The following is a 20,972-nucleotide window of genomic DNA, read 5'->3' as shown; positions in this document are numbered from 1 at the left end:
AAACCATTAAAAAAGTGCATCTAGAAATACTGCATTTAAAGCCATATTTTAAAAAGTCTATCCCTACACTCTATTGCCAGTAGTAAAGCAGAACATTATCAATATCAGAAGGATTTCTCAAAAGAACCAGTAGTAAGCAGAGGAATATGATGATACAAAGTTGAGTCCACAATAAACTAAACCTTTTTCTTTCTTAGAATCTATTAGCCAAAAAACTTAAACTATTAACTGAAAAATAAAGTAATATACACTTGCAGTAAAAACACCTTGCTTAAAACCTAAAATTGTTAGGAAACAAAAATGCATTACTGACACTTGTTTGTACATACTGCTGAAGATCGTATACTGCACAAAATTAGCACTTTGACTATGCTATGAAAATACTAAAACCTCTATCAGATAAATAATGTATTGCAGGGACTGTATGTAAATTAAGTTTCATCAGATCGTAGGGCTTGATAGTATTAGCATATGCATTTATTTTGGGAAGAAGTCTACTTACAACTGAGTCTGCATCTGGACACTCCCTATTAAAAAAAATAAAGAAAATTTACAATTATAAAATGCACAAATTATTTTATTCATACAATTTTTCCTTCAATATTTTAAATTAATTTGAAACAGTGCATTTAAACCTTTTGCCTTTTAGACTCTTGAAATTTTTACTTTAAATAATCCACATTCAACTGAATGAGACTTAAATAACAGCTGACAGTTAAAACTCAAAAAAAATTATGAAAAATCAAACTCACATACTAGTGAAAAGAATTAAAAAATAATAACCAAAAACTCCAGAAAGGTGAGGACTATCACTGTGTTCTGGATGAACATACTTTAAGATTCAGGTCCTCATGGCTGATGTGTGCAGTAAGTAGAAGTCACCGATCCTAACAAAATAGTCCACATGAAAGTGCAAAACATTTTGGACAAAAACCAGTTCCCAAAGAAACTAAGATTTTCTTTAGAGGAATTCAGAGCTTCCTCTTCTAGAGTTTCATTCTTAGTTCATGTGTGTCAAGCACAGTTGCAGTAAAGTACTAGAAGAGGCTCCACAAAATAACTGAGTACCCTCCTAATAAGCACTTAAAAAAAAATTCAAAAAGTTGTCTGCAGAAAGGCAGTGGTTGCAAGCACACCATTCGCAAGTGTTAAACTTTTCCACTGCAACTTCGATTTGTACTTAAACTAATGAATGACACTGATTCTCTCTGATGTCGTCAAAAAGCAGAAGCAATTACATTTACAGAATGTGGGAATACTTGAGTAGCATGCAAGTCCTCTCTAATTTGCACCCTGACAAATAGTGATGGTCTAACTGAACAACAATGGTTTTATATCATTAATCTGAACATCCTAAACATGCATTTATAGAAAAAAGAACATGGAAAAAAATCTGATTTATTACAATCTAGAACATCTTATCTGAAAAAACACATCGGTTAAAGGTAAAAAATGTAGTTTTTACTACAGTGCCTTAAAAACAGGTACGAAAAACTTGCTAACATGGAAGCACTACTATAAAATTCAGTACAGCATGTTAAGGAAATGACATTGAGATGAAGGATTCCATCTTCTCTGAAAGGGCTTACACAAAAGAGGACATATGTGACCAAATTTCTAGTTGGTTGACATTTTTCATAGTAATAGAGCTGTTTTGAAAGATATTTTACTGCTTGAAGAGACAAAGTATATTCTTCCCTTGAGAGATGTGGTTTCAAAAAGTGTTTGTATGCAAACAAGACAGCCTGAGGTCCATAAAAGTTGAGATATGTGAAATATGAGGCAAATGAATGATTATAATTCAGCCCACAATGAAGGTTTTAAAAATTAGTGAGCTAACAGATCTCAAACAGAAACAGCAGAACTATTATAATTCAAAGGAGCAACTAACAGCATCTCTCAGGATCTGTTCTATACATGCAAAGAAAACACAACTGTTTGCAACTGTTGGTGAGGTGGAAAATGAGGATATCAGGCTGTAGACAAAAGTACTTTTAAATCACTAGATTTATGATCATTCTTTTAAAATTTAAGAACTAGGTCATGCTTCTGGTATAAGGTAGTATTTCAGAAAATGGAGATTTAATAAGAGAATTTAAGGATTGTAGATAAAAACTAGAACAACCAAACCATGCAAAGCAGTGGTTAGAAGTGAAATCCTTGGCCGAATAACAGCAATATGTAACAGAATACACCATGTATGGTATTTCCCAGAATTAAAGCCATTACTAGGCACACCACCAGTTCAGGCATCAACAGTTTAAAAACTGTCTTGGCAAACTGAAAAGCCTACTAACCATGAGATTTTTTTCTAGATGTGGAAAGTCTGCCCTACACAAACTAAACAAGCTTACAGACTAATAAAACATGAGACCAAGGGAGGACTTGACATCTCTGTGCAGAGAAGTTTCTGATGACAGTTTTATCATTTCCAGTCTGTAACAGGATCATCAAGCTGAAGATTAAATCAGACAAAATACAGACTAGCAATCTATATCTCTAAAGAGATCATAAAAGAAGTGTTAGAATATTTTATGCACGTAATGAATCCTTTGTTATTTATTTGTGAAGTTCTAGTTTATTTAGTGGTTACGGTTTAATGCAAGAATCTCTGTAAAAGCGATGTATGGCACACATTACATAGGAGATTGACATTATGCCATTATACTTTTTTCTTTCTGATCTCAGAATCTAGTCACTTTTGTAGTGGGTAAATATAGAAACAAAATACTATAAGCACATACTGTTCTTAGGTCATCAATTTTACAGCAGTATGTTAAAAAAACTAGCACTGGTAAAATGTTACTTTAGAAAGTAATTTTAAAAAGCATGTATGCAGATGTTGCCTCTGGAAACATTTCTATATTGCTAAGTTTGTCAAATTGTAAGCTGTTTTCCTGAAATATATGTAGAAATTATGAAAAAAATACATTGACCATAAATACTAATACAGACACTGTGACTAATTCACCTCAGAACTGTTACTCAAGCTCACTTTTTGGAGAGTTTTATCTCCTGGGAGACCAAGCAATACAAAGAATATGGCAAAGGGTATATTTGGGACATCAGTCCTGAGTTAGAATGATGGTGTTTGAGAAGGGAGTAGGCTCGTGATGTACTGCATAAACATTAAAAGACTTTTCTGTCCTTCAACAGTCTATGTAGAAGTTCTTCTAACAGAAGAATAACTGAAGCTTCAATTCTGCAAACACAGCCATCCAGTACTTTTACCACATACAGACATATTCTTTTATTACGACTAATGTGAATTACATTATCTACAATGCTGAAATGTAGAAGAATGGAAAAATACTTACCTATGCACACCAAAGAATGAAACATGAGTAGACTGCTATGAATACTTACGTTATTTTTTGTTATTTATGTTAAAATCCTTGGTCATAAAAATCGTAAATAACTGTGGTGTTTTCATATCCATCACATTCCTTTAAACCGCTGTTATAAATCCATTTTTTTGTTTAAATATCAGCTCATTTTCATCCCCATTACAGTTTTCATACAAAACAAAGCTTCAGGGTGGAAATACACTTACACAGATTCAGTATCTTTTTCTTTTTTCATTATTCCTGGTAAACCAAAAGGCTTCCTTTTCCGTGGTTTTATTCCTATGGAACAAACATTTTTCATTTATAGATCAAAGAGATAAATGCATATTTAGCAATGTCAAACACAGGTGCATATGAATGCCAATGTTTTAAATGCTTCCACAGGTATGCAGTGGAGATAGGTATGGAGCCAAATTAAGGGAACATTATTCCAATTTGCTTTAGGTAAAATAACAATTAAAAAAAAATCAAAATATGGTTCAACACATTAGTAACAAAATCCTTAAAAACTGATTTACATCACCGAGTTGGGTATACAGATTATGTTTTTTTAATAGTTTTGAGGAACAGGACTCTGCTCACAAAAACTCAACAGGAGTTATTGCTCCAGGCAATCCTGAATAGCCAATGCACTTGGATGAGAAACTGAATGCGGCCTTCTCCACCTACTGCAGTTCAACACCCTGTTGTTATTTCCCTGCATATTCCCAGCAGCTGCAAGCCCCCATCTTTCCTCAAAAGCAGGATCTTGGTCCTGTTAAAAATGAGATTGTTTCTTGGCTTTCCAGCTGATGTGAATTTATGATTTCCCAGTGCTCTAGCCAGCTCTAAGACTGGTTCTCACTGAGTTTGGCATAGGCTTCTCCCCTTTTGTTTCTTCCCTGCTTTTAGCACTGGATACATATAGCTACAGTACTGAAAAAAGTTTGCTTTCATTCCCATTTAATGTACTAAAACTAAAATACACTTAAATATTCCCTCAGACTTACTGCCACATCTGCTTTTTCACAATGTTTGCTGAGGCAGAGCAGACTGCCAAAAAAAATGACTAAATGCAAGCATCTGATCCAACTAGTCTACAGTTCTGTTTTGATGCATGATACTACTGACAGCATGATGTTGAGCAGAGTGGTAGAAATAATCTGGTTTCCAAAATTAAACCACTGTCAATTCAAGCACTTTATTATATTTACCTTTACAAAAATACATTATACAGCACATAAGGAATCTCTCCTCTCCTAGAAACTTTAAATAATTCCAAACTTCTCAAATCAGGTAGCTGTAGAGTCAGTCATATATACTGAGGCACATAATTTCTTCCAAGATTTTTTTTAAATGTCTGGGCTTTCTTTTCTCTCTCTGCCCTATGCAGCCCAAAACAATGGCAAATGCAGCATAAGAGTAATTTCTGAACACGAATCTTCTCTGCTTCAGACAGAAGAGATTTTAAGTCTCAGCTGCAGTCTTGGCAACTTAAAAGTTTTTTGGATGCTATAGTTACACTGTTGACTCCTCTGTTCCACAAGTAAATACATAGCTTATGGACAGAAAGCAGTTCTTAACCACTTAAAACAATCCTCTAAGGAAAATAAGCTGCACCAACAAAGAAAGACTTTGCAACCATAACATTACATTAGGCTTGGTTTAACTGACACAGTAACAATGGGAAGAGCCTGGGCCATGTTTTGACACTTGTAAATTAAGCTACAACACATTCATAAGTAAATCAAATCCAAACCTCTGCAAAGACAAAGCCTTAGCCAAAGTATATTTGTAGGAAACACTCAAATTATCTGACCTTTATGCATCAGTCTTATAAAAATTTTATGAGTCTTCTTGTCACTGAAGTTTGTTTCTCAAAAGGAAAACTGCATTTTAGTCTACTGGAGCATTTTAAAGTTATACTTTAAAGTTATACTTTAAAGTTATACAGATTCACACATTGAGCACCCTTTGCTTCACAGTTCAGGTCCTTACCCACAGCATTCTCGTGTAAATAACTATGCTATGGCAACTTACCTTCGGCTACACTGGATGTATTACATTCTTCAAATTCAATAGGGCCTTAAAGAAATGAAAATGAAGATAAACATTAGGTCAAATTTAATCTATTTTAATGGCAACTAGTATTTCCTGAAAATGTGAGATAATCCAGTTACAAATGTAGGTAATAACTGAAAGGCACAATTACTCTGCCAATGGCCAAAGATACTGCAAAGTCATATATGTAAAGCAGTATTTTCACTCTTTCATACTGAAAAATTAAAATACTAGTCATCATATAACTACAATTCAATTGCCTATGCTACTACAACATCTAATTGGTGTCCTTATTCAAAATTGCACCTATTATATAACATCAGTGTAAGGTTTTCAATGTATCTTCTTTTAATGAACAAGAGTTGTATAAGTGAAAATGAAAAGGAGAAGCTATGATTTTGAAAGTCACACTTTTGCTAACTCTGCATTGCTAGTTGTAGTGTTTCCTCTCTATAGCCAACTAAAGCAATAAAGAGGACAATTTTTTTCAAAAAATCATTAAGACTCAACAGGATTTTAAAAAAAAAAAAAAAAGGCAGAAACACTAGTTAAGTTTTGGATCTAAAGAAATTCCTCACATTATAGTTGACACAAATTAGTTGACACAAATTGACACAAACAAGTCAGTTGACTTTGCAAATTGATGACCTAACTCTCATTTATTCGATCTGTCTAGGTCTAGGATTTATTTAATCCCAGTATGAGCCATTTTAGGGACCAAGTGTACAGAAAGCAGTGTGAGTTTCTGTAGGACCTTGTTTAGGGAATGGCAGAATCATACCAGCCCTTGTGGAAGTCCAGTGAAAACAGAGACCACATGCAGGCAGGCACCTTTTCTTCCAGCCCATGTTTCATTATCTTGTAGCTGTACCCCCAAGAAGAAAAAGTTTAGCATGCTATCACTGTGCCACAGGGGTTATTACTTACATTTCCGCAAACATTTTGATAGCATACACACAAGTTTATACACAGATAACATTACAGGTAGGACAGAGGGAAAAAATACTTCTAATTGCTTTTATAAAAAAAATTATGGCATGCAAAAAGTCTTGGTTTATATTTATTGTAATTAAGACTAAGTCTGCAAAATTTTCCCTATCAGTAAAAACAAATGTAAGTATTTGTAAAACAGCAGGATGAGAATTTTGGACTAGAACCCATCAATATCTCTTTTATCATAATGTAATTGTTTGGCCTCCAAAAGATGCTCTTGAAAGCAGAATATTAAAAGAAAAATCTCAAGTCTTAACAGCCCTTTAAATTTCAATTAGTAAATCACTTCAAATGCTAGTTTAATTATTTAATGTAGCAAAACAAGATGCAAATTCCTAACAGTTCTCTCAATCTCTTACATGTTGTAAATACATGTGCATTTTAGGCTGGTCTTGCAATCCTTTATCCTTGGCTCTCACTAAATTTACAGTAAAACAAAGTCAGTATGCTCCAAAAAGAGGCAAACCTGGGTATCTTGCAAAACAAAAGAACAGAAAAAAAAAAAATCCAGGAAAACTGATGTTTAGAACGGTACATGTCTACATCTCCACACTGATTTAATCAACATTTTATTTTACAAATTTAAACTCTATTGTTCAAAGGATATGAAGCAAGAAATTCAGAAAAATGCCATAAAATATAGGAGGTGAAGAACACAACCAATACTTCTTCAGAACTACACTTTGGACAACACATTTTTCATCACTTTGCTAATGATTCAACTACTTCTGTTTCTTGCTTCTATACATACTCCCATTTCACTAGGAAAAATAAAATAAAAAGCCAAAACAACCACAAACACTCATCCCCAAAACAAAAGAAAGTAACCTGTAAACACTGAGACTTAAACATAATTTCAGAGGAATAAAATACTCAGACATTTTCAGAATTCCACCTTTTTCTTTATCCTTTCCAGCTACTAAGACTGATCCCCCGAATTTTAAGACTTTTACACTAACGATTAAAAAAAATAATGAAGGCCGAAGTATAGGTCATCCATATTTCAGATCAGTATCTTAACTTTCACTCCTAAAACAAGCAGAAAGGAAAGATTTGCTTTAACAAGACATCCAAGTTCCTTTATTTTTTCCATTATGCTTGCCTAAAACACTTGTCTTTAAAAGTGGTTTTTTTAGACCTTTCTAAAACATTTTTATTTGAAGACACATTCCTCTGTACTACGGAAACACACAGATATCGTGTGAACCAGTTCCAATTCAAAAACCTATTTTGATCCTAACTTACCTTTCCTACTTAACTCAAATTTGAATACGGCTCCTCTTCCTTTGGAATTTCAGAAATTCATGTCAGTGGCTGTTTCTAATTACTCCACAAATACTAATAAATTAAGTTCAGCATTGTCCTCTTTTTGTAAAATTTGTATTTAACCCACCCTCACCAATATAACACGTATGCATTGTTGCATTATTTGCTTAGAGCAAAGGCAAATTAATACAGTTTGCCATTTTGAATGGAGCAGAGTGAAATTTGTAGCAGTTTTAAATTTCCTGACAAGTTTTTTTCTGCAACGTCAGACCTCCCAACAGTTCTGCTTCCTATATGTCAATAGGAAGAGCACTATATTTTGCCTTGGGCATAGTATTTTAAAGTCAAAGTAACATTTCAGAAATAGACGTTTCCTCTATAGTGTACTAATTTAGAAAACAAGATAGCTGTGAGAAGCTTTCAATAGCCTGCATAACAGCTGTAGTCCCCTGCAGACCGATGTCTTTGCGTCCAAAGAGGTGATAATACCGTTGTCCAGCCAGAATTGTGTGCTGTCACCACACTGTCCTCTGCTAGAACCAGCTCCAGTGTCCTAGCCAGCCAGAAGGCCTTAGGCATACATACTTTTATGGGAGCATAGCATCAATAAGGAATTCAGACAGTTTCTTAAGAAGTTTTCCAGCACTGCCCACTGTCCTTGTATAACATGGGAACAAAAGCAGCTGCACTAGCACTGCAAAAATATCCCCCAAACCCGTAAAAAAACCTGAACTCAAAAGCTTTCTCCTCTGAAACACCATAATGTCTGTCTTTCTGATTCCTTAGTCATTAGTTGCTATACTCAAGCACTACCAGTGGATTGGCATTAATGGAGATTGCCAGATGGATGTAATATACAGATGGAAGTCAAAGCATGCCATCTTACGTCCTGGTATCTCAATAACTTTTGTAACAACTACATGAAGTTTTTAAGGTGGATGCATTACCTCTATGAGGCTAAAAGTTTTCAGAACAGACTGGAGCCCAGTGATTGTAGTGTAGACAAAGGCTTAACACCAACAAGGACTTCAGCTCAAAATCTGGATGATTACAATGACTAAAATTTTTGATGCAAGTAAACAGATTCACTGTCCATTGCAACATTCAAAGATCGAAAAGCAGTTGCTTCATGTTTAAGAAGTAGTGCTGATGTTGGGGACTGAAGTCTTTCCCTGAAGCAGTCTTTAGAGTCCATGCCATGTGGTAGCCTAAGGCACTAAAAGAGCCATCTAAATGCTGCCATACTGCAGTGCAGGTGATAATGGTGATTACACTGCTATGTGGCAGTACTGCAATCAAAGCACTGAAATTTCCTTTGTTTTTTTTCTCATAACAGACCAACAGTGTGAATTGAGAAGGAAGCCTATTCTCAAGCCTTCATATGAACACAAAAACAAATTCTAAAACTACAGTAGTACTGTAAAAATCAAAAGGACATTAAGACTTTTTCAGAGTAAATAAGAAGTTATAGCTGAGATCTAGTACAATCCTTGCAAAGGTGTCTGATTTAATGTTCTGTTGCAAGGACAGTGCAACTTTCAAAGTCTACTCTGCCTGCTGCTAAATTAATCCATACATTGGTAATGCTGGCTTTAACACCTCAAATATGTCTACATAGACTTGCATGTATTTGATACTGTAGACACACAGAACAGAAAAAGTTAATAAATACAGTGCATAAATGAAGTTTAGCCTCTGTAACAGAAAGAGATATGAGTATCTAGTGGGATTTCAGTCACCTAACAATAAATACCTAGCTATTGGGATGCTAATGAGAATGTAGTACTCTACAAAGGAAGCAGGCATCAAAAATCAGTAAGCTCCTCTAACTGTACTTAAAAAATCCCACCAAGCATCACTGCAAGCTGCAATGAGTTCTTGAATGCTCACAGTATTCTACCAGCTGGGACAGATAAGGACAAGAAGAAAAGGCAAACAGAGGATGGTTTCACAAACACATGAAGGCAGACAGCTGCTAATTGACAAGAAACTGAAGCAAATACACCAGGACTGGGTCAGTTCTTAGGTTCTTGAAAATAAAGCAGCTTTGGTTTGCTGGAACAGAAAAAGTAACTTGTATAAATGGAAAATTTTTATTGTAGTTAATCTCATAATTTACAAGATGCTTGCATAAATTAAGCACCAGTCAGTAAGTCTGCATCTTAGGATGCATCTCCTAGACTGTTCAGTAACTACATGTAATGCTTTTCTTGTTACAAGTACCATGTGAGTATGTGAGCTTTCATGCCACTAACGGTAGAGTATATAGCTAGCAATAAGGAGATACTGTTCTTATTGACAGACAAATGAAGAAGGTAATTGCACTGTAAATTATATTACAGAATCTCCTATATATTTAGCTCATATCTATGGGAACAGTACTTTCAGGGTATATTAAAGGCAACTACAGAAACTGCTATCTTATACCTGTTACTTAAGAAAAAAGACAAAACCTCTCTCCATAAAATCCTAGATGCAGGTTTTCTAGCCTGTTTATATAACTTTTACACAAAACCTCTGTGAGGGAGACACTGGGAGAATGTTTTGCTAATGTCAAAACAATAAAATAATACACACTTTCCTCAACTGAGAGGAAAAAAAAGGTTTTCCTGTTTGGATTCCTTAAATAAACAAGTAAAATGCAAAAGTCAACCAATATTACTAGCAACAAAAATGTAATATTATGTCATACCCTGAAAAAGTGCCCTGAGAAGGTATATCAATGAACTGGAAAATCCCACAGAGCTAAAAAGGTAAACAAATCAAGAAGTCAACAAATCAAATAAGAACTGCTTTACATTTGCATCTGCTTTTGGAAACTATCTCCTTTCTAGTTTTAAGGAGGGCATGCATGACAGAAAGGAACATTATATTGGTGTTAACTGCATGTAATTCTCAGTAACGGGAAGCACTCAGACACTCAGAACCCCCCTGAAAACTGCCCTTCCCTGCAACCTGAGGAATCAGTTTACACACATGCATGCACACTTATAAACAATAACATTATCTGTTTCAAGAAAAAGCTTTTAAAAATACTCCATAAATCTGTACCTGTAGTTACAAATAGAATAACAAACCATATTCTTGTTTTCAACAAAAACAAAATTTGTCTCTGAGTCTAAATCATGCATGAAAGGAGGACAGATTTTTAAACTGCATATGCTTCACATGCTGCTTCAAACAGCAAAGCTTTGCGTGCCTGGCTCAGTGCCAGTTGACAGCTCAGCTGGATATCAATGCACATTCTGACCCCCCTTGCAGCGTGTCACTTCTGAATTGTTTCCACAGTAGAAAGTTTATTCAACCTCTCTCTCAAATTCAGTGGACCGACCATCATTCTGCTATTTAATCATAGCAGAACAGGTTATTTTTCTGACAGCACTAAAGCCAGACAGCAGTTCCTAATGAACAGCTTGATACAAGTGGAATTTCGACTGTTTTAGCCTCAATTAATTCTGCTGTCAAAACAAATGACTGCTTTTAGTGTTTAGATGTCAAGCTGCATCACAAAGGTCAATTTTGTATGTACACAAACATATAAGCAATTTTTTTCTTGCTATCATCTGATCCTGTGACATGTTCAGTAAAATATTTCCAGCTTTCAAATTCAGAAGCCAGGAAGCCCAAATATATTTTGTCAACAGAAGCCAGGAAGCCCAAATATATTTTGTTTCTAACACTAACCTCCCATTTTTATTGCCTATCCATACATGAGAAATGATTTTATAAAACAATAAGAATTTTTTTCCTAGAAAAGGACTTCTTATTCTACATTAAAAAAAAAAGAAGAAAAAAACCCTGAATTCAAGCATATCTTACTTGGAGGAATGCATAGTAAAGATGACCACCTGTTTTCTTTAAGCTAAATTTCATACATGTGATACAGGTATCATGCTAGTACCAAATTGCTACAAGCAAATCTTAGTTTATGGATTTGGTTAGCTCTTCTTTGCCAAAATGAGGGTAAGGGACAGGAAATAAAACTGGCCAGTTAGCAGGTCAGTCTGACGGAAAACACTGAAATAATACTGGTAAAACCTTATCCTTTAATATAATTCTATAAATATGGTTCCACCACACCAATCATTGAATTTCTGACTACTCTTTGTTACATCCTGAGAATGATATACCAGCCTGGCTGATATATAGCCTCTAGAGATGTTGAAGGCTTCACGAAATCTTTCTTTTTTAAAAAAAATCATGTTAAAAAAAGAAAATTATAGCACGGCAATAGTATTCAATTATGGAGAAAAAAGGAAAGGTAGAGGTGATAGTGGCATCAGAAATAACGACAATTATCAGTAGCGACATAGGCAGCACTTCCTTGGAAAGAATTTTTTCAGATGAAGAAATTAACATACGAAGAGAGCATCTAAACAAACAATCAATTTTAACCCTGATTCTGTTACTAGGCTTTCAGCCCTGCACTCAGTTCGCTAGTTCAAAGGAAACATTAATTTCAGGTTTTTCTGGTATTCTGGGTACAAACTATGTGAATACAGCAAGTACACTATACTCAGGGGACAGTATTTCTACGTGGCTTACGGAGAAAAAACAAAACAGAAAAGGATCATAACCTGAGTAACCTTAAAATAATTATTATCAGTTAAGATGTTTATTTCAGAAGGAGAGACCGCATTTTTTCCTCTAAAATAAAAAGGTGGCAAATATCAGTTACAAAATATTTTTCATTGCTCTGATAACACACTAGTTTTCAAAAGAGACAGGAAACATGTACCAAAGGCAATGATTCAAGGTAGAGATCCATCTAGGCTGCAACACCTGAGTATGATAACAAACACTTCAAGTTTCAGCTATGATCTATGAAAGTGTGAGGTCTGGGAGCAACAAAATAATGTCAGCTAATGCACCAATCTGCAGAGTGTTACAATCCCAGCCCCTTTTCTCATCCTTTTCTACTCCTGCTTTTGCTTCAACTTCACTCCATATTTTCTCTCTAACTGCATAAAAAACAGGGTATGAGATATGGCTGGTTTTAACCATTCACAAGCTAAGTGGCAGGCCAACATAAACAATACATACAGATACATGCTCAGCTGACTCTCCAAATGAATAGCTTACATAACTTCAACTGGCTTTGCCTGATATGACATTACTGGTTTGGATGCTTCTTCTTTCTCTAGCAAACTCCACATTTCTAGGCTTTTTTTCCATCAAATTGTGTAGAAAGTAGCAGTCTTGTGAAAATTGTAGGAGAAGTGTGGAAAAAGTACTAAGCAACTGCATAATTCTAGTCTATAAATGTAAGTATCTGTAACAAATGGCTCTGCCTGTCTACATGGTGCATGATGCACCTGCCAAAGGTAGACCATGCAAGTATGCAGTGATGAAAGAAATGCACAGACACATTCACTTTTAAAAAGATTCAGCTAGGATTTTGGAACACTAGAGACACTGTAAATATGTCAAGTTATAGCCCACATATTAAAAAATGTCTTCAAAGAATCACATCTTTTTTAAGTCACACATTCTCCCTGTAAATGAAGAGATGTATAGTTTCTTACTGAAGTTCTGAACTTAAGCCCACGAAATCATCAGAGGTTAAGATGTTTAATGCGACCTTAAGGAGTAAAAATAGGGTAATATATTTTATAGTATCCAGATTTTTTCAGACAAAAATATCTTTTTTCCACTAGAAAACAAAGAACATTTCCTATCTTAAAAGAAAAATATACCCCAAATAAATAAGTTAAAAATCTCAAACCTTTCCTAAATACTAATTACATATAAGGTTATGCTTTTATATAAGTAAAGTACAGGTCTTATTTACCTTATCAGCATAAAACATCTCAGTATGTTTTTTCTATTTTCAGATATTTTAAAGCTATTCAATTTTTCTGGTCATAGTAGAATCCATCATGGATACTACCGTGTTTTCTGATGACTATCACCTACTTAATATACTCTTCCTATTTAAGTCACTGAAATGGACATTGCTTTGCTCCTGCAGTCCCAAAAAACTCTTTTAAATACCAGGCTGCAACTGATTTGTTTGTCTGTAGCAAGAAAATTCCAGTGGGCCCGACAGTACTTCATCTTACTGAGCGTTCCAGATCATGCACAATCTAGCTTTTGCCCTGTTATATCTACTGATGTTGTCTAAGATACTTTTACCAAGGCTACAATTCTTCCACTTGCATTAAAAGATCTTTTCAATAAAACTTGCACCCTTATAACTCTCCAGACCATTAAAATCAATAAAATGCATTATAAAACAAGTTTGCAACTTAGATACATGTAACTATTAAAAATCTATGCGGGCAGATCAGACTAGAAGCGCACAGAAGCTTTGGCAGTTTGTTGGTGAAGAAAGGACTGAATTTTTGCATGCAAAATAAAACAGACATCTAGGACAGCAATTAAGATACATTTGCTGGTCCAGTTTTTCAGCTTTTAGCTCCTCATTGAAAACAGCTCTACAGCATAAGACCCTTAGAGACTTTTCTATTTGCCTCAAGCCCAGCTTCTCATAAAAATACTCAAAGATATTCCCACTTAATTTCTTCCATTAACTTCCAAAATACAGCAGTGACCTGCCTTCCTTTACAAAAAACACTTTGCTGAATCCCTTGGACACTGACAGTGTTGATAAAGTAAGCTCATTTGTCAGCCAGCCTTCTGTGTAGAACTATATGTGGGCACAGTCCTTGAGAAATTGTGACACTCCAAGCTATTTGTGCATTTAAGCACAAGCGTCAGCAGCACTAAAATATTCACAGTATTTAAAGAAAATATAAAGAAAATTATTTATAAGAACATAAAATAAATACTTGCTTTGTTGCACTTCCCTGTGAAAAAGAAGCTCAAAGATGTCCTGCAGAGTTGTTCAAAAGTCAGTATTAACCATTTTCAGTGTTTATTTCCATCTACTTTGTTACTTGTCTAGTAACCTAGAAAAGTATTTTTATATGTGCTGTAAACTACTACGTTATCAAACAAACCCATGGAAAAAATAAATGCCACACCCAGCACTGTTTAAAGTCTTTCTTTCAAAGCAGAGTACATTATTTAACCACATAAAATGCCAGTAGCTTTAATCAAAGCAAGCTTCCATACTCCATGGCCCTTGTTTTGCCTCTCAAACTCTGGGAAAGGATTAACTTGTTTCTAAAAATTTTTAGGAGTAATACATTTATTCTTAACCCTCTTCTTTCCCCAGCTGCTTTATCTTGTTTGTTTGGTACATTTCTTCATTAGATACCAAACATGCAGTTTAACACAAAAGACTAACTAAAAAGGAGTATTAACATGGAGCGAGCACAACTGTGCATTAACACTATCAGCACTATCTTTCCGCTGTGGTGCAGCTCACTTTGACGCTCTTGTATTTGCTTTGGAAAAAACACATAAGCAGTACTTTCCATGGACATTTAGAATTAAAACACTCACAATAAGCAATTGCAAAAGGCCTGAAAGCATCTGATAAATTCACACCAAACTTTGCCTCATCACTGCCAACAGACAGCCACATGAAATGTTTTTCTAATCAAATAATCAATAATTCAGTTGAGTTCGCTGAATCAGAAATCAGTTGAATTAAAGGCTACGTAAAAGTTGGGATTAAGATGTTTACTACCTTGAAGCTTTAGTGCTTCATGATCTCTGCTAACAGGTAGAGCTCCCACATGTGTTCCCTCAGAACAGAAGAGGATCACCAGCACATTGAGAAAGATGCCAGGATATTTTTCTCTGGTACGTGCTACCTTGTGAAAAAGTAGTGATCCTGACTATAGAAGTCCTAACTCACTAAAAAATGTATCAACTTCGTCTGCTGTGTTGGATTAACACAGCCTACTTTTTTGTGGGTGGGGGGAGAAAAGCTGCTCAAAACTTCTATGTCTGGCACAGAGCCAGTCTCTGAAGGCTCTGACAATGGGCAGGTTACTAGCCCAATTAGACAGGTTGGTAAGGCCTCTGTGATGACATATTTAAGAAAACAAAAACCGTGGGAAGCTCTCTCTCTTCTGCCAAGAGGTGGTGGGGTGGCTGCCGGGGCCCATCCCGGCGGGGACCTTCCTGAGGCGGAGACTGCGTGGCCGGGGCCCTCCTGAGGCTGGAGCCGCCTGTGCAGTGCCGGTGAGTACCACGCGGCCGGGGCCGGCCATGTGGTGCTGGCAGGGACCATGTGGCCAGCAGCAAGAGACATGGCGAGCAGTTCCCCGATGCAGAGCCCAGATGAGATCAACCTCTCGACTGTAACTTACAGACACCAACTTTCTTTCAAGACAGGGAAAAAGGAAAAGTGAGGACACATGAGGAAAACCAACATGGCAACACTGAGGTGTTAGAGATGAGGTGATATTTTGCTGAAGCCAAAAGGTTATTAAGTTAAAGAATAAAAGTTGTTGGTTCTATGTGTTGTTGTTTGTGGTTTGAATTTGTTCTGGTTGGTTTGTTGGGTGTTGCTGTGAGCTGGGTGCTGTTGAAGACCTGACTAAAAAGGAAGTAGGATGAGGGGGAGGGGACAGAAAAGTAGGCAGTCTGGAGAGAATGTAAGTTCCTGAGAACCCAGCGAATGGGAAAGGGGACAGGGACCGCCCCGGTCCGGAAAGGGTAAAAATATAGCCATTTAGATGGCGGGTGTGTGTGTTCGGCTCTCAGGGGAGGGAGACACACACCCAGCTCAGCTGAATCGTTACTAATAAACAATTTTCTTTTGCTTCGAGGACTTTGTCCCCATTTAATTGTATCTAAAAGTTAGTTCCTTTCTAACAGAGGTCAGTGAAAAAAAGGAGAGGGAGGAGGCGTTCCAAACGTCGGAGCTGAGATTCTCCTGCAAGCCATGATGAGAACTATAATACAACAGTTTCCCTATAATTCATGAGGTGCATTGGGGGGTGCAGAGATCCACACGCAGCCCATGAAAAAAGAGTGCTCACGCTGGAGCGCGTGGATACTGAAAAGCTGTAATCTAGTAAACAGAGAGAGATGACCCCTGCTTTTAGAAATAGAGGAAGAGAGCCTTAATTTCCAAACTAGAACAATGTTGGGGTTTTAGGAGTTCTCCTGGGTTTTCTTTCTGTTTAAGGAATTTTCCCCATACATGTTGCTAGGGGGACAAATTGCTGGGTACTTCAGAAAAACAAAAGAGCTAGCCACTGGGTAAGGGGTGCATCTGGCTACTCTTTTGTTTCACCTGGGTGTGCAGTCAGTCGGTCCCAGCATTTGGACGGAGAGGGAGGCTGCTTTCTTCGGCTGCTTTTTCCTTCTGCCAGAGAAGCCCCAGGATCCCAAGCCCACCTTCCCTGCCCCGCTGGGAGCCAGGCTGTGGCCGCCCTGCCCCGCCGCTGTTTCGAGCCTTCGCTGCGTTGTAGCCCAGCTCGCCCTGCCTGCCCAGACCTCCGGGGGGTTCCCCGTTTGGATACATCTCGTCTGCCACCCCAGATTTGTGCTCGTCCCTGCTGTTCCAGCCTGCTGTTCCCGAGGGCCCGGCCGGACACCGGGATCGGCTGCCCAGGGGTTTGTGAAGCCTTTGTCCCATCCCTCCCCAGGATCCCAGGCCGCCATTGCCGCGTGCTCCCCGAGCTCGCTCCGGAGCGCCCCCTGCAGCCGCGGGGGAACCATCGCACCTGCCCTGCTCACCGGGAGCCGCCAGCGCCCCTGCCGGCTGCGAGCGGAACTGCACCCGAGGGGAAAGGGCCCGACAGCCGAGAGGGCTGGGGCTGGGTTTGTGCTTCTGTCTGCTGTTACTGCCGCAGTTATTGCTGTTTGTTTGACTGGTTATACACACATAGATATATAATAGTAAAGAACTGTTATTCCTATTTCCCACATCTTTGCATAAAAGCCCCTTGATTTCAAAATTATAATAACTCTAGAGGGAAAGGGGGGGTCACATCTGCCATTCCAAGGGATGCTCCTGCCTTCCTTAGCAGACACCTGTCTTTCAAACCAAGACAAACAGCTCATCCTTAAAAGACCAAACCCCATAAACTAAAATGACCCATGCTGGGCAGTTGTGGGAAGACTGCTTGACCCCTGGGAGGGACTCACATTGGAGCAGGTTCAGGCGGGACTGCTGCTTGTGGAAGTTAAAACCACACTAGAAAAGTTTGCAGAGAACTATCTCCCGTGGCAAGGATTCCACAGCACAGCAGAAGAAACTCTTTTCCTTAAGCATACTGAAGAAAGATTTTTAAGAAGTGAAATAATGACCGAAACCCCATGTTTCGTTTTCTTGCGCTGTCAGTGGAAAAAGGGAGGGACTGGGAAAGAAAGGTGTTCTGAAGATTTGCTTTGGTTCTCATTACCCTCTTTACTTTTAGTTCTGTTAATAATAAGTCTTCTTTATACTGTTTAAGTATGAACCTGTGTTGCCTGAAAGCGTTTTGGTTTTCTTTCAATAATCCTTATCTCAACTCATGAAAATGAAGTTTTCAATTCCCCCTCCTCTGCTCAGCCACAGCAGAGGAAAATAAGTAGGTGGGTTTTTTTCATGGGTTACCCAGTGGGTTAGCTTAGCCAGTGTCAAGCCACGTCATCTACTTAATATCATTTCCAGAAAGAATTTCAAAATGACAAAAAAAATTCCTAAATTAGTATCTCCACTTTACATGAACAATCTTACTCTTTTCCATGACTGGAGTTACCAGGAGCCTTGAGACTGATTTTCTGCATGGGCAAATAAAGTAAAATAGGTTTTCAACAGCTCCAAAAATCAACAGACCAGACTTTTTTTTAATCAGGATTACTGACCAAATTGTCAATTTTTGCATTTGGTGGAGGGAAGAAACAGAATAAAAATATTACATCTGTCCTTTTCTGAATTTTGTTATCTGTGGAAGCACCATTTTATTAAAAATACTCATACTACATTTCTAATATGTAAAACGGCAAGAAGAACAAAAGTCTAATACTTTACTGTATGTGCAAGAGCCAGTGATGGCTGACAAACAGCAACTGTTGATAATAAACATTGTAATGTACTGTTATCATTTAATCCGAAGAGTAGATGAATTGTAGGCACGAATTTTCAATATTTTTTAAAATACAAACCTCTTTTAGGCCCTGTAAAAAGTTCAAGTTTATTAAATGGATAATGAAAGGAGACAAGAAGTAATTTTATGGGCTCAGAGATTGTGATACATGGATCAAGCTAGCACAAAACCAATACTTAAAAAAATTATTATAACTGAAAATGACCCAATGCCTCTCTCACGCTAAATAACAGCACAGCATATGTAGCAATTGCCATCTGCACATCATTGTTTTATTGGAGAACTAGGGAGCAAACAAAGATTATGGCTTTCCATTGTTTTATCTGCATTACATTAAAATTCTTGATTTAATCTTTAATAATTTTTAAGAAAAAAAGGCAAAAATAGAGAACAAACTACCACCAACTACTAATAATGATACCAGAACGAATTATTGAAGACAAAGGCCTTTTACAATGGGATTACATCGGTGGTGGATGAGGGAAGAGCAACTGATGTCATCTACCCTGGACTTTCGCAAAGCATTTGACATTGTTTTGCATGACATCTTGGTCTGTAAACTGGAGAGACACATAACTGACAGATGGACCACTTGGTGGATAAAGAATTGGCTGGATGGTTACACTCAAAGAGTTGCCATCAACAGCTCCATGTCCGAGTGGAAAGCAGTGACAAGTGGTGTTCCTCAGGGGACAGTATTGGGACTGGTGCTGTTTAACATCTGTGTCAGTGATATGGACAGTTGGGAGCACCCTCAGCAAGTTTGCCAATGACACCAAGCTATGTGGCATGGTGGGAACACTAGAGAGAAGGAATGCCATCCAGAAGAACCTAGAACAGGCCCAAGAGATGGACGTCTGCAAACCTCTGGAAATTCAAAGAGGCGAAGTGCAGGATTCTGGGTCAGGGCAATCCCAAGCACAAGTACAGGCTGGGCAGAGAATGGGTTGAGAGCAGCCTTGGGGACTAAAGATTTGGTGGTGTTCATGGACAAGCAGTTTAACGCGACCCGGCAATGTGTGCACAGAGCCCAGAAAACCAGTTGTATCCTGAGCTGCATCCAAAGCAGTGTGGGCAGCAGGGCAAGAGGGGATTCTGTCCCTCTGCTCCACTCAGGTGAGACTCCACCTGGAGTACTGCATCCAACTCTGGGGTACCCAGCACAAGAAGCTACCCTGTTGAACTGACTCCAGAGGAGGGCCACTATATTGATCAGAGGTCTGGAGCACCTGTCCTGTAAGGAAAAGCTGATAGAATTGGGGTTGTTCAGACTGGAGAAGAGAAGGTTCCAGGGAGAACTTAGAGCACCTTCCAGTACTTACAGTGGGCCTACAAGAAAGATTGGAGAGAGCCTTTTCACAAGGGCATGTAGTGACAGGAAGGAGGGAATGACCTTAAGATGCAGGAGGACAGGTTTAGATTAAATACTAGAATGAAATTCTTTACTGTGAGTGTGCTGAGGCATTGGAATGGGTTGCCCAGAGAGGTTGTGGATGCCCCATCTCTGAAAGTCTTCAAGGCCAGGCTGGATGGGGCCTTCTGGGTGAACCATGTAGTGGGCAAAAACTAATAAAGGAACAAACACACATATTTAGGTCCCCATGTATGAGAAGAGGACACAGTAATTAAGTAACTAAAATTAAAAATTACCCATGATCAGCTACAGATATATAGGCATTCACTAACCTCTTAAAAGACATTTGATATTAACCTGACAATTTCAGACATCAAATATAAAAAGAACATGAGCTTAAACTTCTTAGCAGTTTCTATGTCTTGTGCACCAATGTTGCACACTAGAACAAACCAATTTTTAATAGATTAATAGAAGATTAAGTATCTAGAGCTAGAGCTCATCGATACCTCTCTAATCTGGAATAAGATTACTCTGGTATCACCTGCATTATTGATTTAAATATAGTTCGGAAGAAAAGCAGACATTTTCTGCCATACAATAAATAAATTTTCCAAGGAATATGAAGCATCAGACTATAACAAACAGGAAACAAATCAGAAGTGGGCAAGTTTTGATGAACATTGTAGGACTTCATGAATGATTAAAGCATCTTCCAGTTGATGGTATCAAATCTGCTATTAAACCTAACACCAGGAAGATACCACAGATTCCTAGAATGGTTTGGGTTGGAAGGAACCTTTAAAGATCATCTAGTCCAACCCCCCTGCAATGGGCAGAGACATCTTTGACAATATCAGGTTGCTTACAGTCCTGTCAAACCCGACCATGAATGTTTTGTGGATGGGAAAATTACCACTTCTCTGGGCAACCTGTTCCAGTGTTTCACCACCCTCATCATAAAAAAGGCTTTACTTCTATCTAATCTGAATTTACTCTCTTTTTGTTTAAAAA

The 20,972-nt window shown here is 37.6% G+C and overlaps 1 protein-coding gene across 8 annotated transcripts in view; it reads right to left on the bottom strand.

Moving 5' to 3' along the window:
* Positions 1-20,972, bottom strand: part of FCHO2 (FCH and mu domain containing endocytic adaptor 2) — an 85,988-nt gene that overhangs the window by 37,543 nt on the left and 27,473 nt on the right. For all 8 annotated transcript variants that reach the window (XM_032095129.1, XM_032095122.1, XM_032095123.1 and 5 more), the window contains 3 exons: positions 5,367-5,411; positions 3,554-3,626; positions 503-527 (listed from right to left, as the gene is read on the bottom strand). In XM_032095129.1, coding sequence (XP_031951020.1) covers positions 503-527; positions 3,554-3,626; positions 5,367-5,411 — 143 coding nt within the window. The remainder of the gene's footprint in view (positions 1-502; positions 528-3,553; positions 3,627-5,366; positions 5,412-20,972) is intronic.

This window comes from Corvus moneduloides, chromosome Z, assembly GCF_009650955.1.
Source record: "Corvus moneduloides isolate bCorMon1 chromosome Z, bCorMon1.pri, whole genome shotgun sequence".
Taxonomy (NCBI): Eukaryota; Metazoa; Chordata; class Aves; order Passeriformes; family Corvidae; genus Corvus; species Corvus moneduloides.
Note: the sequence above shows the minus strand (reverse complement) of the source record. Positions and strands in the feature narration are given on the sequence as shown.